Source organism: Nyctibius grandis, chromosome 10, assembly GCF_013368605.1.
Source record: "Nyctibius grandis isolate bNycGra1 chromosome 10, bNycGra1.pri, whole genome shotgun sequence".
Classification (NCBI taxonomy): Eukaryota; Metazoa; Chordata; class Aves; order Nyctibiiformes; family Nyctibiidae; genus Nyctibius; species Nyctibius grandis.
In genome coordinates this window covers 31612261-31630269 of record NC_090667.1, presented here as the reverse complement: position 1 = coordinate 31630269, position 18009 = coordinate 31612261, and the positions used below count along the sequence as shown (strand labels likewise).

The following is an 18009-nucleotide window of genomic DNA, read 5'->3' as shown; positions in this document are numbered from 1 at the left end:
TAATAAATCACAGAACAAGTTGTTTAATATGAATTTTTTTGGAAAATAAGAATACAATTTTGTAAAGTACAATAAATATAAAATGAGATATGGCTGTGGGGCACTGGTAAAGAAACACCCTGTTCCTTTTTTAAGAGAGTCGATGAAAATTTATCTTGAATGGGAAATTAGGTTTCCAGGAGTGCTTATTCATAGGCTGTTGAAGGATCCAATTAAAATGGAATACACTTTGCGTGGCTTTCATAACCATAATGACTGATTTCAATGAGTTTACTCTTGACTTAACCCAATATAATAGGATGAAATCAAGCAGCTTATTTTCTGGCTGTGTATCCAGATCTGTCCATCTCCTTTGGCTGTTTTGAATAATGTCTGTCTTTTTTTTTAAACTAAAATAGCATTTTGAGCTAAGGAAAACCAGTAGCTCAATAAATACCAGAACCAATAAAGCCTGGCTTCACACGCTTGTGTGTCTTGCGGATGTCTGAGTTTGATCTAGAGCTGAAAATCTAATTTCTTTTTTTTCTTACGGTTCCTGAATTGATACCTAATTTGGTCTACAGCCTTTCCCTCAGCCTTGTAGTCACTGTCTTCATCCAGCTGCTCTGTAGAAATGGAATTACACTTTATTTTCTGGTCTTTCCCACTTAGCAAGATCATATAATCTTTGCTCTCAAAGAGGTCATAGTCCCCTTCAAACTCTTCAGGTGTACTCTTTCTTTTTTTTTCCTTTTTAAAAAATATTTTATTTTATTTTATTTTTTTTCTATTTGAAATGGCTGATAGATACTGAATAGTGCCAGACCACAGCCAGGACAGTGCACAGCTGCCCCGACCCTGCTGCGCAGTCCTACTCGACAAACTCTCTCAATTCAACAGCAAACCATTGACACCTGCATCTTGGTATTTTTGTTGTAAGATGGGAGAATAGCTGTACAGAGTATTTTTTTGTTGACTGTTATGAATTTTCTTTGGCTTATGTATGAGATTACAGAATCACAGAATGACAGAATGGTTAAGGGTTGGAAGGGACCTCTAGAGATCATCTAGTCCAACCCCCTGCCAAAGCAGGTTCACCCAGAGCACGTTGCACAGGGTCGTGTCCAGGCGGGTTTGAATATCTCCAGAGAAGGAGACTCCCCACCCTCCCTGGGCAGCCTGTTCCAGTGCTCTGGCACCCTCAAAGTAAAGAAGTTCCTCCTCATATTCAGATGGAACTTCCCATGTTTCAGCTTGTGCCCATTGTCCCTTGTCCTGTCACTGGGCACCACTGAGAAGAGTCTGGCCCTCTCCTCTTGACACCCACCCCTAAGGTATTTGTAAGTGTTGATAAGATCCCCCCTCAGTCTTCTCTTCTCCAAGCTAAACAGACCCAGCTCCCTCAGCCTCTCCTCATAAGAGAGATGCTCCACTCCTCTGATCATCTTTGTAGCCCTTTGCTGGACTCTCTCCAGTAATTCCTTATCTTTCTTGAACTGGGGGGCCCAGAACTGGACACAGTACTCCAGATGTGGCCTCACCAGGGCGATGTAGAGGGGCAGGAGAACCTCCCTTGACCTGTTAGCCACACTCTTCCTAATGCACCCCAGGATACCATTGGCCTTCCTGGCCACAAGGGCACATTACTGGCTCATGGTGAACTTGTTGTCCACCAGAACACCCAGGTCCTTCTCTGCAGAGCTGCTCTCCAGTAGATCAGCCCCCAACCTGTACCGGTGCATGGGGTTATTCCTCCCAAGGTGCAGGACCCTACACTTGCCTTTGTTGAACTTCATGAGGTTCCTCTCCGCCCAGCTCTCCAGCCTGTCCAGGTCTCGCTGAATGGCAGCACGACCTGCTGGTGTATCGGCCACCCCTCCCAGTTTGGTGTCATCAGCAAATTTGCTGAGTGTACACTCTGTTCCTTCGTGCAAGTCACTGATGAATAAGTTGAACAGATTCTTGTGACACATCTTAAAAGTCTTGCTGAAGTCAAGGTAGATCCCAGGGTTTTACTTCCCACTGCACTAACTACCCTGTCTTTTCTTGGCAAATCCTAGTTGGCCTTCCTTATGGTAAATTAATTACCCCGCTCGTGTAGGAAGGAGCTTCTAGAGAAAGCCATTGTTTCACCTGAGGAGACACGCTGCAAGTCCAGAAGGGTAGATGGCTCTTTTCAACAATAAATGTTCCCAAATATGACAAAAGTTTAACTCTTGAGAGAAGTCCTGAGACTGTTAATTGGTCATACACATTGCTCCTGCAAAATTGTGTTAATGGCAGGAGTTTAAATATTGATAGAAGAAAATCAAATGCAATTATGATAGGCCATTTCATTTGATGCCCTTTTTGCATTACCCAGCCCATAAATATTTTAATAATTTCCTTTATTGAATGTTTTTTCCTCTGCACCATCTTACCTTGTGTTAAATTGTCCTGTTGGCTTAGCACTTTCCTGGGTGCGTATTCATACTCAACGATGAGGGTTGTGAAAACGCCTGCTCTCTGTTTCATGACTGCATCCAAATTTATGCACTTTCAAATTAAACCTGTGCAAAAAGGGATGATCCCCATTTCGTAGGGGCAGTGCAAATGCTACAAGATATGTTAACGTGAAGGCAGGTCAGTCAAGCTATAATCGTCTCTAATTAGCACTTGCAGAAGCTGTAATCTTTTTATAAACTTTCAGCTGAGCGGCACTTCAGTGAAAAATTATTTCATTGCCTGGAAAAACATTAAAAATTAATTTCCTTTGATTCTGTAGGATATGAATGAGGCAAGCACGTGGCCTAGCACAGGAAGGGGCTTTTGCCAATTAAAATTGGACGCAGAGCTCAGAGCAGTATTCAGAAAAAAACAAATTACAATGCTGTTTTTGCCAAATCTCTTAGTTTGTCTTTTAAAGTGTGGCTTTCCTTTCAAGTGACCATAATGAAAGGTAGCGAAGGCTGCTTTGCCATTTCAGAGATTTTTTTAATAGAGTTTTTGTGGATTTTTTGTATGAAAAAAATAGTTTTGCTGTGTGGTGAGCCCTACGGGGAATTTATGCTTCTTTTGACATTCCTTTCACTTGCATACACCTGTGCTGTGTCTGTCTGCTAAGTATCTAGCTGAGTTGTTAAGTAGCTACTGAATGAATAACGTTTCCATTTTGGCAAAGTTTGGTGACATTTTTGCTGTCTACTCCTCTTTTCATGCATATTAAGTCTTAAAAAAAAGAGTAAATCAAAAAAATTATCCTTGGGTAAAACACTGAATCCCTTTCACCCTTTTCTTCTGCTGGAGGAGATATGGCTTTTGTGAAAAAATGGTTTACTTTTGCCTTCATTTTTTTTGTTTTGCTTGTTTCTGGTACCTTTTTAAATTTATTTCTCTCCATCATCATCTCTCTGGTCCTGTTTGTTATTGTATATAATACAATATGGAAAACATAATGCAATAATAAAATAAACTGACCTTTGAAGAAAAGTGAAAAACCCTACCAAACATCTTTATTTCTCTTTTATTACCAATTAGAATTGTCATTTGCTTGGATCTTCAATGAATATCCATCATTTGTACAAGAGGACAGTCGTCGATTTGTGTCTCAAGAGACCGGTCACCTCTACATAGCCAAGGTCGAGCCGTCAGACGTAGGAAATTACACCTGCGTTGTAACCAGCAGTGTCACCAACAGCCAAGTCCTTGGGTCGCCAACTCCTCTAGTGCTGCGCACGGACGGTATGCCTTCCCTTCTCATTGTGAATAAATAACGCATCGAGTTGTCAGTGAACATTTCTGCCTCTTACAGTGTAACCTTTCCTGCGTTCTCAGGGTATTGGTTGCTTTATAAGAAGATAAACTGTTTTGTGTTGCATGCTCCTCTTCCTCTCCTACGTCTGACTGATTTCACTGGAAGGTCCCTATGCTTGCCATTCTAAATGGAGTGTGAGGGATCAATTTTGAGTTTAATGTGATGTAATGCTAAAGAGAGAAAAAAGGCTTTAAAAATTCAAAATTACCGTTTTCAATTCTCTCACATAGGTGTGATGGGAGAATATGAACCCAAAATAGAAGTTCAGTTTCCTGAGACACTTCCTGCAGCTAAAGGCTCAACGGTGAAGCTTGAATGCTTTGCACTAGGAAAGTAAGTTTTTGACTTCACCCATACTGAAAGTTGAAGTACGTTAGGGTTCATCTGCACAAGAGATGTGGAGTTCTGGCCATCGTTTTGGCATTTTTTTCTGAAGACGCTATTTTGTCTATCACAATTATTGCCTTGGAATAAGGCAAAGAGTCTTGGAGTAATTTTTGATTTTGTTTAGAATTAAAATACGTATGTTGGCAACATAAGAAATTACATTCCATTTCAAATTATCTTGGGTAAGATTAGTGCACTTCTGCAGATGTCCTTTGACCTAGCTCTGCTTTCTCTGTGTAGAAGGAACTGTTGTTGAGGTCAGTGAGAATTTTGTCTGAATTTTACTGTTAAATGTACTTGAGGCTTTCATAATATTGTTCTTCCTTTGTAGTTGAAATAAAGATTGAAATGTATTCCTCTTCTCAATGATATTTCACACACAATTGATGTCTTCTCTTTCACAAATGATCTGAGAAAGCATTTATGTTTCTATAAATGTATTTACTCCACTTTGCGGTTTATTTGCAGACAGCTTTGTCAGGTGTTCATGATTTTAAGTGCCTGATTGATAACTTAATCACATGCTATTGCTTTGGTTCCCCAGCTAGGTGAGTGAAAGTTTTAAAATCAGAGAATGAATGGCTGGTCTAGGATGGGGATTTCAAAAGACTTGCCTTGATTCTCTTTCCCTGGAAGTCACTGGTAAATCTCACCCGTCTTCAGGGGAGGCCAGTGCTGATTTACAAGAAATTTTACAATCATTGGACATGCACACAGATATTCATGAAAAATTTGGTACCAGAAATAATAGTGTATAAAACAGAACGGTACATACAAGTGAGTTGCCACAGTGTCTGACCATCTGTCATGTACAGTATGAACACCACTTTTAACACAAGCTTTTAGTCACTTCTGAGTTGTATTGTATATTAGTTCCAGTATCTAATTTTGATAATCAGGTACTTTAAGCAAAGCTGTTTAAAATCCCATTATTTTCTTTTTAGCCCCGTGCCTCAGATTAACTGGAGAAGAACTGATGGTCTGCCATTTCCAAGTAAAATAAAGCTGCGGAAATCCAATGGCATGATTGAAATACCTAACTTCCAGCAAGAGGATGCAGGGCTGTATGAATGTATTACTGAAAACTCCAGAGGAAAAAACATTGCAAGAGGACGTCTCACTTACTATGGTAGGAAAATAACTTTCTCCCTCCCACCCTTCTTTACACATGAAATATAAAACACTCGAGGGTGTTTTGGGGTTTACAGTTTCTGCAGTACCATCAAGCATTTGTGCTTAAAAATCCGTGGTGTCATAACTACTCGCAGAGAATGACAACTTCTGCACCAGGTTCTTCCATAACATTTCTAATAAATGTTCAGACTCAAAAGGGTTGCTAAGAGTAGTGTAGAAAGTGCTTGTGCTTATTGTTCTATGATGGAAAGATTTTTTTTTTCTTTTTAACACTTCTTACTGGTCCATTGGTGAAACCTTAGATTTTCAGTCAATTGGATTTATTGGGGGGATCGTTTAGGCCTTACATTTACTGAAAACAGAAACTTTATCTTGGTTTAGGAAAAGATTACTGATGGATATTGTCAATCCTTTGCTTTCAAAATGGCCAGTTTTATTTTAAAATGAGTAAATAAATGAGAGAATATAATCCAGCATAGGAAGTGAAATAATATGAAATTTAATAGCTGGAAAACAGACAGAGTCTCTCATGAATTTAAGGCTATAGAGTGAAATGAAATGGTGGTGGTTTAAAGCTCGAGTGATTTGCAACAAAGTGGTAATTGACGATTTTTGTTAAAGCTAGATCTCAGCAAATATAATTTTCTTTAGGTAAATGGCAATTTAAAGTGTGTTTCAGACTCTGCTTTGGAATGCTATTCCTCATGTAGGACTATTTGAGCGAAGATTTTTTTTAAAGTTGCATAAAGAAGCACAGAGCATAGCTACTGTGCAACTTCAGGCAAACGTTCTTTCCGTTTACTACTTGTGTAGGGGAACTTTACTACAACACACAGAGTGCTGCATGTAGGTTTTAGTCAATGAAGATTTTAATGTAAGGCACAACAGATTTTATAAGGAGGAAAAGAGACTTCTCCCTGCCTCAACTTCTGAATTAATAGTTACACTAAATCAATGCCCCATCGTTGGAAATGTTCAAGGTTAGGTTGGACAGGGGACTTTGAGCAACCTGAATTTTCCATTTGCTAGTTGTAATTACGACTTTTTGAGAAATCCTATGAATAACGTAAGGCAAAAGATCTAAGATGCTTCATCTGCCAGTGTCATCTGTTATTCCAGACTTGGCACTATGCATTGGATTTTATAAAGTGACTTTTATTCACTACTTGAAAGTTTCAAACAAGTTGTGGTTTGTACATGAGTTTGGCTCAGTATTCCTGCTCCAGTTTTAAATCGGGGCAGTCGTAAGACACGTCAACGTAAACTACATACAAAATAGAGTAGATTTGTTCATTAGTCCCTGTAATGCAATTACGACAGTGATCAGTCTTGAGATATTTGACCTGCTTCCCAAGTTTTGTTTTGCTCATTAGAGGACACAGAGCTGAAATAAATGATGTTGCTAATCAATAAAAGCAAGCAAGTTGCAGTTTTGTGACAAGTTAATCAGCGTGAACGTTTTCATTACAAATCCAGAAAGAGATTTGAACCCTCAAATAGAGTTCATATTCCAATATAAATGTCTGCCCATATTAGATTCAACCCTAATATGAATGTTTAGCCTAAAAAGAATAATGAGACCTGTAATGGCTTTAATGGCACTCCAACTGTTTTGTTTCATTTGTTCTGCTTAATGAAACCCATTCTGCAGAAATAAGTAGATTAAATAATCTTTCTTATTTTGTTACTTGCTTTGTTGTTGCAGATAGAATGCCAACAAGTCTGTGTTCAGGATAGGATCATTTTAACACTTTTTGAAATTTGGAGGATTTTAATTCTGTTTCTAGATTAGTAATGTTCTATAACTGAAGATAATATCTTCTGATGGCTTGCACTGCGCCTGATATCAAAGCTCAGAAGTCTGTCTGGTAAAGAAATCTAACCATATGCCACTCAGTCTTCCAATAAAAGATCAATATTTAAGGAAGTTGTTCTAAAAGCAGATGAGGATTTGGGGGAAACTAATGCAATATACTGAAGACTTAGAGTGAAAAATATCCATCTGCCAGAAAGAACCAGTGCTGGCGAAGATGACACAAATCTGTGTGGTAATGTTAGTGGATGTTGGCTGCTGTTAAAACACTTCATTGGTAGAAGTGTAGGATGTGTCTGCTAGTCACCTACAGAAAAAAATAAGCGTTACAAACAGACAAATGCCATTTTGTTTCAACAGTGACAACATTTATTTTCCTGTCCTCAGCAAAACAAAGCACGTTTCTGGCTTAATCAAAAAAGTGTATACGAAATGTTAGGGTTAACGTTTTCCAAGTTGTCATAGTGAAATAAATCTTCGGGGGCGGCAAAAATAGATGGAAATTTTCCACGTGACTGAAAAATAGAAGATTGTCCTTTCTTTGCAGATTTTAAAGATTCTTTGTACATGAAACATAAAGCTAGTCCTAAACAAAAGCTTGAAACATTTCATTGCTCTTCTGTGAGGCGAAACACTCTGATTCCCCTGATTTGTTTTATGACCTGAAACTGTAAAATTTGAAATCTGAAAATTGGGCTTTTCAGTGCATAAATTGATTAAAAAAAAAAGTCACATTTTCTATGCTATCCTGCCTCTTCTTCCAGTAATGAATTATAGTCTTGAAACCAGAAAGCACTTGAACATAGGCTCAACTTTAATTATGTCCATAGTCATTTTCTCAAGAATGCTTATAAATATGTTTGGTTTAGAAATTCTGTGCACATCTGCAACTCTTTTCATGAAAAATAACATGGGTCCGGTTTTCTAATTTATTGTGGGTTTTAAATATAACTCTCAATCCATAGTTGAAGCAGATAATTAAAATAGATACTCTAAAACAGATATTCTGGGTTCTTTCATAACATTACAAACAGACTATTAATCTTCCTTTTTTCTCATGAAGGATTTTACCAAGAAAAGCCCAACATCAAATGTTCAGTTTATTGTCATTTGTACAGTTCCAACATTTGTTTAATGCCAGTTTTCTCCTCAGGGGAGTTCAGAATGCGCTAAAAATAGGACAAGATTATCTAGCTGATTTAATATAAAACCTGAATATATAAATAATTTGCTTTCACTTTATTAGTATATTCGTTTGTCATCGCTATTAGCCCTTTCCATAAAGAGATAACAGAAGAAGAAAGAATCCATGGAGACGTTTGATGGCATGGAAAAATAAGAGATTAAACAATTACGTTTTTGTATTTTAAGATGCAATTAAACATGTAACATAGTAGAGATACATAAAGCAATTAATTTAAAGTATAATTGAAGAAAATATATTCTTAATTAGCTCATGCTGATTTAAAGGAACTCATGCTTGGCAGTTCCAGGATAAAATGTTTTAACAGGGAGAAAAAATTCTGCTGCTGTTCTCCTTTTGCTCTGCAGTGGTGGTCTGTGATAGCAAAGGCGAACCCTCGTGTAATACATAGACTTTATGTAATTTTTTAGTATCTCAAAAAATATTTGTATATTTTGTTGATTATTTTGGTAACAATGTACCACCAAAATTATACTGAAACTACATTATTCATGTATGTGGAAGAGCTTCACTGTATAAAGCTTTTGTCTGATAGCCTGCCTCTATCTCATTAACTACAAAACTATAAATGACTAAATAATATCAAGGAGTTTCATACTGTAAATTTCATACAGCTTTCATACTGTAAATTTCAAAGTAAAGATATGTGTATACGCAGACTGTGTCTTATGTGTGAGCTCCAACTAGAGACTGTTCTGGAAGAGCTTCCCGTAGTCTTCTGCCTCTGAGCAGAGGCATGGCAGACCTCAGCACGCTCTGGTAGAGCGTAGTACCTAGACAAACATCATGGGCCTGAAGCTGTGCCTTTCCTTTGTGCTGTTCCTAGGGCTTACAGAATTAAAAGGAGATTTTTATTGGAGTCCCCTACTCTGAAGGAAATCATATATAAAAATACGTGTTGACATGCATGGTGCACGGTACTCCACAAATTATTTACAAATCTGACCTCAGCACAGCTTCTGAATAGTGTCGGCTTCTTCAGCCATTGCTTTCAAGAGCTTTGTCGCAGTCACTCCTTGCAGTTAGTCTTCATTCACATCAACCCCCAGAACAGTCATCACAAAGAGTTTCTTAAAAGTCTAAAAAAATAGTTCTTCCTTTCGTTATGGCCTACAGGGATGCCCTAGAGTGCAATGAAGCAACAGTTATTTTCTTCAGGAAGACCTACCTGCCTGGCCTAATTAGCTGGAATAAAAGGATGATCGTAGCCACCAAATAAAAGATGACCAAGTCTTCTCACTGGGATAAATTTAACGAAGTTACACGCTTGTATCACTTCTTGCCTGTGGGACCATGATTATTACAAGGAATATTTTAGGCAAAAGCAACTGAAGCAAAATACAGGCTGGTGCTTTTCCAAGTGACTGACCATGAGATTGACTGCTAACCTTCTTCAGAAAATCAGTTATCTACAAGTATTTCATCCCGAGGGAACTTTATATGAATCTTTCATGAAGATTGCACAGCAAGTTCCTAAGAATTCTTAATATTATCACACAATACAGATTCCTGTCACAGTCTCAAATCCTGCACTATAAACTCCATTAAAATTAACGTCCAACCTCTCAACTTAAGGACGTCGCCTTTTTTTTCATCTCAATGAAAATGTGTTGCCTGCTTGTCCGTTCCTTGCTTAAGGAGGAAGGAGTGGTGTCTCTTCAGAAAGATCTAAGTTATACATCAAGCCAATGCAGTAGCTCCATGAGAGAATGAGGCTTTGTTACCAAGTCATTAGTCTTCCTTCGGGAGCACAGATGTGGTGGTGGAACCAGATGTTCTAAGCAGGTAACATTTGCCTAATGGTGACCAGACCTCAAGAATAAAGCTGTATATTCAGAATCATTTAGGTACAGTCAGGCAGAGCTCAATACAAAGGGCAGTGTTGGACTTGGAAAGTCATGCTTATGTTTTGAGAGGGTACGTAGATCCTGCTGGTACATGACCTTCTGTCTGTGGTTTTCTCAGCTGCTGCAACGTGGACCATCTTTACTTTGGCCAAGATTTAGAGTATTCAGTGGAATGTTCCCAGCTGGAATTGCCCCTGTTTAGCAGCCTTTTCAATTTTGAACTGGTTAGTTGAATTGTTCTCTTTCAGAGTTTCTAATACTTTTACAGCCTTTTTTAAAGACTTTGAGAAGTGGCAGATTGAAAAGGGTATTTTTCTTTCTGCTGAATTCTTTCATCAGTAATTTGAAGAGAAAAAGAGCTTTCTTCATGAAAATCACTAAAGTCTACATCGACACACTCTTGCAAATGAACACACACCATAAATTTCTCACATTGTGGCTTAGGACGCTCTGTTCTGTTCATTTCTGGTTTGAGTGGTTGTCTTGCTCCCACTCTTGCCCAAAAGACCCAGTTTATCATATCTACTGTGGAGACTTGGGAAACCCTCCTGTGGAGACTGGCTGACATGAAGAGTTCAAGAATCAGTGATTTTTATGGACTTTCTTAAGGCCGTACTGTGGTTTGCATCATCCAAATGCTGTGCTAACACTAATGTTTTCAAAGACAGTCTCATGTATCTATGTATTCATCCAGTTAAGTATTGACTAGCATTAGAAAACAAATCAAATGGTATCTAGAACTAAGGCTGTCATACCATTAAATTTTTTTTAGAACTTAAAGGATTCATTCATAAAAATGTATAAAAAGAGCGCGTAATTTCTTTCATTAGGTGACTTGAAGCAGAACCAGTGAGAATCTCTGGTGGTACAAACCAGTCCACAGATCAGTGCCGTGCAAATTAACCCTTTGATTCTCATATGGACCAATAACTTGTTAGGATCTTCGTTGTTGATGTGTATTTCATCTGCAGCAAAACCTCACTGGATCCAGACGATAAAAGATGCTGAAGTTGCTGTGGAGGACACCTTATACTGGGATTGCAGAGCAAGTGGAAAGCCCAAACCATCGTACAGGTGGCTGAAGAATGGAGATCAACTGTCAACAGAGGTAACATTCTGTTTTGAGAAACATGATGCTATGTAAAATTAACAGTACTTCATATAACTGTGACAATTCACAAAAGTCCATGTTATTAATCATGAGAAATGTTTGATACTGTTTTTCCTATGTTTGTCAAGAGCATCCAGATGGAAACTTCAAAAGCTGCAATAGCAGAAACACAAAGACAAATTATGTGGTACAAAAATATCTCAGCTTTAGCTCCTTTTAAGGAGATTTAAAAGCAATGATAGAAGCATGCAAATAAGTATATAAGGAAAGACTGGAGAAGGAAGTTAATTAAAGTTATACATTAACAACCATAAGTGAGGGATAGAGAACTTAAAATTATTTTGTTATACTTGTCATTGGCATTTCATTAAATGTAAAAAAAAAATATTTTCACACTTCTTAAGGAAGACAAAAATCCTAAAAACTCATAGGACACCATTACTTGATGCAAAGAGTTAAATATAAACAGCAATGTGACAGAGGTATTTGCTTTAATACAGTTGTTAAAGTAAATTAATGGAAAGTAATGCATTTGGTGACAGGGAAGAGAGGTTGTACTTAGAAGGGGAGATACTTGGTGTCCCAGATCAGAAATGCAGAAAAGGATCTGATACCCATATTGATATCAATTCTCACTGCTTCACTGGGAAAACTGCCCGGTTCAGGTAATCCAGAGTATAAATTATGCACTATGCTATTGCAGGAAGGTGTTTTGCCCCTGGCCAGCACGTTGTGCACAATGTTGGCACCTACAGCTAAAGAAGAAGGAGCGCCTGCTCAAGTGGATTTAGTGAATGGCTATAAAAAATGATCTAAGCACTGAAAAACATCTCTTACCATTCAGAGTGCTATAGTTATATGCTCACTAAAAGGCATGGCAGTGTTTTGTGGACAGGTTAAGTGAGGGAGTACAAAATCTCAGGTCAGTGGTTTGAGAGCATTGTTACTGTATCACACAATGTCACTAAGGTAATGTGCTTTTTTACCTCAGTAAGTACAAAAATACCTTCTCTCATGCAATCTTCCCATTTCTCCACTTCTGAGCATTGGTGTTGCACCTTTTGGCATGGTGTAAGGGCATAAATGTGGCTTACTCTGGAAACATTTAAAGGCTGTAAACTATAGGACTAACTCTTTGAAAGCCAGCGCTGAGGAGACACGAGGAGTTCTGTCTGTATCGTGATCTTCAGCTCCTGTACTGCAATAATTCTCCTTCATCCTGGGTCTCCTCCACAAAAATCTGCTGGGGTTGTTCCGCTTATCTCCCCTTCTCCAGAAACGAATCTGTTGTTAGGAAGAGTAAGAAGAGCAGCTTGGGACGCTAGAGAGAGGATCAAGACGTGGAGACTTAGGCTTGTTCCTCTTTGGGATTTTGTGCTCTGTCTAACTGGCTGAGCACCTTGCAGTAAACTGGGGAGGGACCTGTCAAGGAAGGAGCTGAGCTGAGCTGTCCTGGCTGCCCATGGACAGCTGGAGTCACCCTGCAGTGGGGCCAACTCTGAGTACATGCCCTTAAGAAAAGGCTGCTGAGCCACGTCCAGATCGTTTGTTAGGCACTTCTGCTCAAAAAAAAAACCACCCAGAAAATGTTTTTGAGCACATAGTTTGTTCCTTGGGTTCGTTATTGTTTCTCTGTTTTTCCCCAAAGGAGAAGCTCCTTTGGTTTTGTCTTTGTCACTGGTTCATTTTCTCACCAGTTCCTGCCACTCCATCCTTCAAAGTAGTCACTTCTTACTGGAATTCATATAGCTTTCCCAGAATAAGCAAGGTGAGAAGATCCCTGTACTTCAGTAGCTTTGTCAGCTCTAAGGCACTTAAATACGTCTTCTGTTTAATGACTCTTGGAATTTTTTCTGCATAGTATTACAGAGAGCTCATTAGCAAACGGCATGTGTGAAATCTCTAAATAGTATGAAATGCCAGTGCCATCTGTATAGTTTGGATACTCTGGTCTGTCCTGAGGAGCCTAGTATGATTTTGTCCATATTTCAGTGGAAATACGAGGATATTTGAGGTTACAAAGCCTCTATGAAACTAAGCAAGTTTGAAGAATCGATTTCATGCACCATGTTGACAAGTCTTTTTATTTCATCACTGTTGCCATACCATGATGTGGTCATGTCACTTATTTTAGAACTGTTCTCATCATTATGCTGTTACATTTACCCCATTTTTTGTATTTATGCTGTCCTATTTATATTTCTTACTTATTTTAAATTTTTCACAGGAAATGTATCATCAATAAAGATATTTTTCTTAATATTCAGGGAAGGATCCAAATTGAAAATGGTGCACTTACAATATCAAATCTAAATCTGACAGATTCTGGCAGATACCAGTGCATAGCTGAAAATAAACATGGTGTCATCTATTCGAGTGCAGAGCTCAGGGTTGTAGGTAAGATTTTCCTTTTTCACTAAAACACAAACCTCATTCTCCCTCTCCACACACCCTTCACCTGCCTCGTATTCCACCTCCTCATGATCTCAAATTTAACTCACTCAGATGCTATCACTGAAATAAACATTTTTGTCGACCTAATATCTTTATCTGCAGTGCTGAGGAGTTGGCTCATCTGCTTCCAGAGGATTTGCAGTCCAGTCATTGCTTTAGAACAGAACACAGCTAAATTATTAATTAGGGGAAGTGCAGAGATGGGGGCTTGGACACAGGCCCCAAGATTAAAACTGCTCACGTGGTCAGGAGGCAGCACTGGCTCAGCACATCAGTCAGCTGCACTCACCTTCAGCACCGCGGCTCCCGTGCTCCCAGGGGAGCCATGGCATTTAAAAGCAATAGGCTGCTCTTGTGTGCAGCCTTTCTTGGTCAGGGGGACAAGGGATTGCCATTCAGTCACTCGAACGGTGTGTGCTTGAGTCTAAAATAGTGACAGCCATTTGTTTGAGGGAAGCACTGAGCTTGTGACTGCCTTAGGTGCTCATGTGCTTGTGCGATTTCTACCTCCAACGTAGACTTATTTCAAAACTAAGCCTGTAAGAACAGTGTGGTTTTGGGGACATGAGTTATTTCCTTTGTTGTTAAGGTTCCAGTCAATCAGCAAGCTGGTCCCTCATCCTTGATCTCCTAAAATACTGAATTTCCTTTCAGTGTTAGAGTGGATAGAAGCCACGTGCCTTTTCTAAACTGTTACCCATTGAGAATGATCTGCGCTGTAATTTCATGTCATCTAACGTATCTGATTTGACATTGCACTCTCACACGGAACTAGAAGCCAACCAGTGCCTTGAGTTTTAATGAGACTGCTGCTGTTGACTGCCCTCCCCGGGCTTAGGCAAGTCATGTACAGTCACATGCAGCAAAGCGTAAAGTTAGGCGTGTGCTTAATGCTCGTTGGGTTCAGTGAGCTTCAGCTCAGATGAAGTCAGCGTGATCTTCTGTGAATGCTTTGTTAGGTGAGACCTTTACTTTTGTACCAGTATAAGGAGGAGAAATGTGTAATTGTCCAATAGAAGATCTGGTTGAATTAACTAATTCATGTTTTTAATTACGTTTGGAAGTGAGAAGTGTCGTGTAAGTGCTAAATAGTAGTGTCATTAATATAATTAAAGGTGCTTTAGTTCACTGTTTCTATCCCTTCTGTTTTAGCTTCTGCTCCAGATTTTTCCAAGAATCCAATGAAGAAACTGATCCAGGTTCAAATAGGCAGCACAGTTAATTTTGAGTGCAAACCTAAAGCATCCCCTAAGGCCAAATGTTCCTGGAAGAAGGGAGGTGAGCAGCTACACGAAAATCAAAGGTATCAAGTTATATTGGTTTATTTATTTTAATCTTAAGAACTAAGAGGTGCGTGAAAAGAAATGAGATGTGTACTCCTCATGAACGTACTTGTTCATACATATACTTAATTTCATGTGCATGTTGTTCAGATGAAAACAGGAAAAGAAAATGAAAATACACTTTCAGGTTCTTTTCAAGCAACCATGAACTTTATATACCAATGATAGCATAGGTTGCTGTTTCTTTAGTGCTTACATGATAGTGAATGTATTTTGGTGTTAGTAATTCTCCGTGGAGAGTTTGTGATTCACCTACATCCTCATCTGTTGGCTTCCAACAACATGTAAACATTTTTTCCAGCAATAACCATTAAAGAATTAATGAATTAGTCATAAACTAAAATTGCATAAGTCTATTGATCAAGTTGTATAATCAAACTACAGAAGTGTACTACCTCTCTGTGCTCTGGAGCAGCCATAAGGTACCACGTAAGTCAAAACTTTCAGAGGCTGCAATTGAGACCATTTCTTGCTCTTTCATAAGGCTAGAGCTCTGTCCTTGTACCCAAAAGGTTTGGACACTTGCTGTCATCTTGATCTGTGCAGCTCCGGCTCTTTCTTCATGGGGAACAAGGTAGTTTTCATGTGTTCAAGTGCTAAGTGTTGTCAAATGTGGCAATTAGGCAGAGGATTAGGCATCTGCCATTATAGAGCTTGACACGGTACCACAGACTTGCTAGCTGGCTGCATGCCTGCAAGCAAAATCTCATTCAAAATAAGCCCAGTTGGTTCTTCTTTCTGCATGAAACCTCCCATCATCTTGTAATGACATAATTTCATATTGATAAATAAGTCTGTAACACAGGGCCCCAACAATCCCTAAAACTAATGTGAAACCTCTTGCTTTTTGATGATTCTCTGTAGTTCTTATTTTTACGGTCACTTTGTAAAGCATGTACATAGCGCCTGATGGTCTCCATATAGGAAAATTCCTAGTTTTTATCCCCATAATATTTCCATAAAAAGGAAGGCAGGAAGAATGGCATCCTTCACGTTCCTGCCTGTCTCTTGTTGGAGCTGCCTGTCGTCAGCCTCCAGATAACCTGTCTAGGTTTGATTCATGGGGTTCAAAGCTGCCAGGCATGCCTGGACCTTGCAGGGCTCCACACGTGTCCAGGAGAAGAGCATTCCAGCCACGACTTGTGCCTTGCTTTGTGAGCTTTCTGTCTGGGTAGGCACCAGATCTGGTCGTAATGGTTGCTGTGGATTGCCCTTCAAAAGCAGTACCCACCAGTGTCATTTGTGGTGATGGTACCAGGCTAAAGAAAGTAATGTTCAGTTTCTGAAAGTGCATTGAGCGTACATGATGCTGCCTGCTCAGTTATATGAACGTAAATTGTGACTTTTCATTCTGCAAAGTGCAGGTATTATTTCCAAAATATGGCCCAAAGTGTCTCCTACTATATTTTTGACAGCACACTGTAAATGGCTTACGGAGGGAACATAATAACAAGCCAGTAATCCTGAATTAATCTAAATGAAGTACAGTCGCCTTCAGAAACGCAGCTCTTTGCAGAAAGCACTGGAGTTCATTACTGTCTGCTATGAATAATTGCAATTCAGGAAATTCTTGCAGTTCTACAATTGTTGCAATTCAGGAAAGGGTTTCCAATTAGCAGTACATTTTTCAACCATTAACTGCATTTCTAATGGGAGAAGTCTGTTGGGGGGAGTGTCTTTTTTAAGTGCAGAAAAAGGGAGGAATGAGTTCCCAAAAGGGGTAATGCTGGCCACAGAGGTCCAGCGTGCTCTTTACCTAGGAGAGGTAGGGGAGACAGAATGAGCTTAATTACATCTGGAGCTCAGACCTAGGGTAGGTTCAGGCTCACAGAGTGCCCCTTAGGAGAGACAGACAGAGATTGAGTGTGAGATGGAGACTGATATTCCCCTCCCTTACAATTGCCATTTGCTTGTAAAGAGCAAGAGGGAAATCAGAGTCTTCAGAGAGTGCAGCAACTTATTTTGTCTCTGTAAATCCATTCCTGCAAGGGAACAGCTCTTGCACCGTATCCCACATGGATAAATACATGTATAGTTTCCCAAATCTAGTTGCCCTTGAATAGTTAAAACCATATTCTTGTTGATTTTGGTAGGTCTGTTTGTGGTATAGTGGAGTTATTCAGTGTTGGTAGAGAATGAGGACAGTGTAATGTTTTGTTTTTCATGTAAACGTACACAAACGTTGGAGCGTGTCCTCTCCTGAGGATGTGCCAGCACACTGCACCAGTGCTCTGGTATAGATACCATGGTTAGACCGTGCTAATTTGGACTGTACCTAAACTGGGAAGGCTTTATGGAAGGCTTAGAGGCCAAACATGGCTTAGCATGAGGGTGGAAGTAGTCCTTAATGTTAGCTGTTAAAGTGAAAATGTCACATAAGATGCAGCAACATGGATAGAATCGGTATGTTTGAAGAAAATTCCCATTTGGATAATAAAAATGAAGCACAAATACTCCGTTACTTCAGTGTAGTCATAGTATTTTGTCATAAAAGAACTTATGTTTTCCTGGAGGTACTGACCACATTACTTAAGTAAAGCCTGAAAGATTTTCATTTTAACGGCACTGTTGCTTGTATTCTTAATTTATTTTTAAATGGTGCTGCGTTTTCAGCATGTAGGAGAGTTGGATAATGACTCAGTAAATTTTAATTAAATCAGCTGAATATGGTATGTCTTGTGGAGGGAAGAAAATGTAACTCAAAAGGGATTCATGAGCTCTGGACTGAGAAATCACTCAGCGTTGAAGAATACAATCTTGCTTCTTGTTAGTTTTGCAAAATATGTGACTTTTTTTTAATAGAATATCTTGAATAAAGAGAACTAGACAGTAAAGATCAGTGGAATACAGAGAGAAGTGAAAGTATAGGGCTCACGGTAGAACATTCAGAAGGAAAGACAGAAAATGGGAATTAAATTAGTTGGGTATTGAAGGAAGATATGCT

The 18009-nt window shown here is 39.1% G+C and overlaps 1 protein-coding gene across 1 annotated transcript in view; it reads left to right on the top strand.

The window, feature by feature from the left end:
* The window catches only part of CNTN3 (contactin 3), a 63223-nt gene that overhangs the window by 24658 nt on the left and 20556 nt on the right, over positions 1-18009 (top strand). The window contains exons 3-8 of the mRNA XM_068408347.1: positions 3496-3699; positions 4003-4105; positions 5104-5288; positions 11129-11265; positions 13536-13665; positions 14875-15025. Of these exons, the coding sequence (XP_068264448.1) occupies positions 3496-3699; positions 4003-4105; positions 5104-5288; positions 11129-11265; positions 13536-13665; positions 14875-15025 (910 nt within the window). The remainder of the gene's footprint in view (positions 1-3495; positions 3700-4002; positions 4106-5103; positions 5289-11128; positions 11266-13535; positions 13666-14874; positions 15026-18009) is intronic.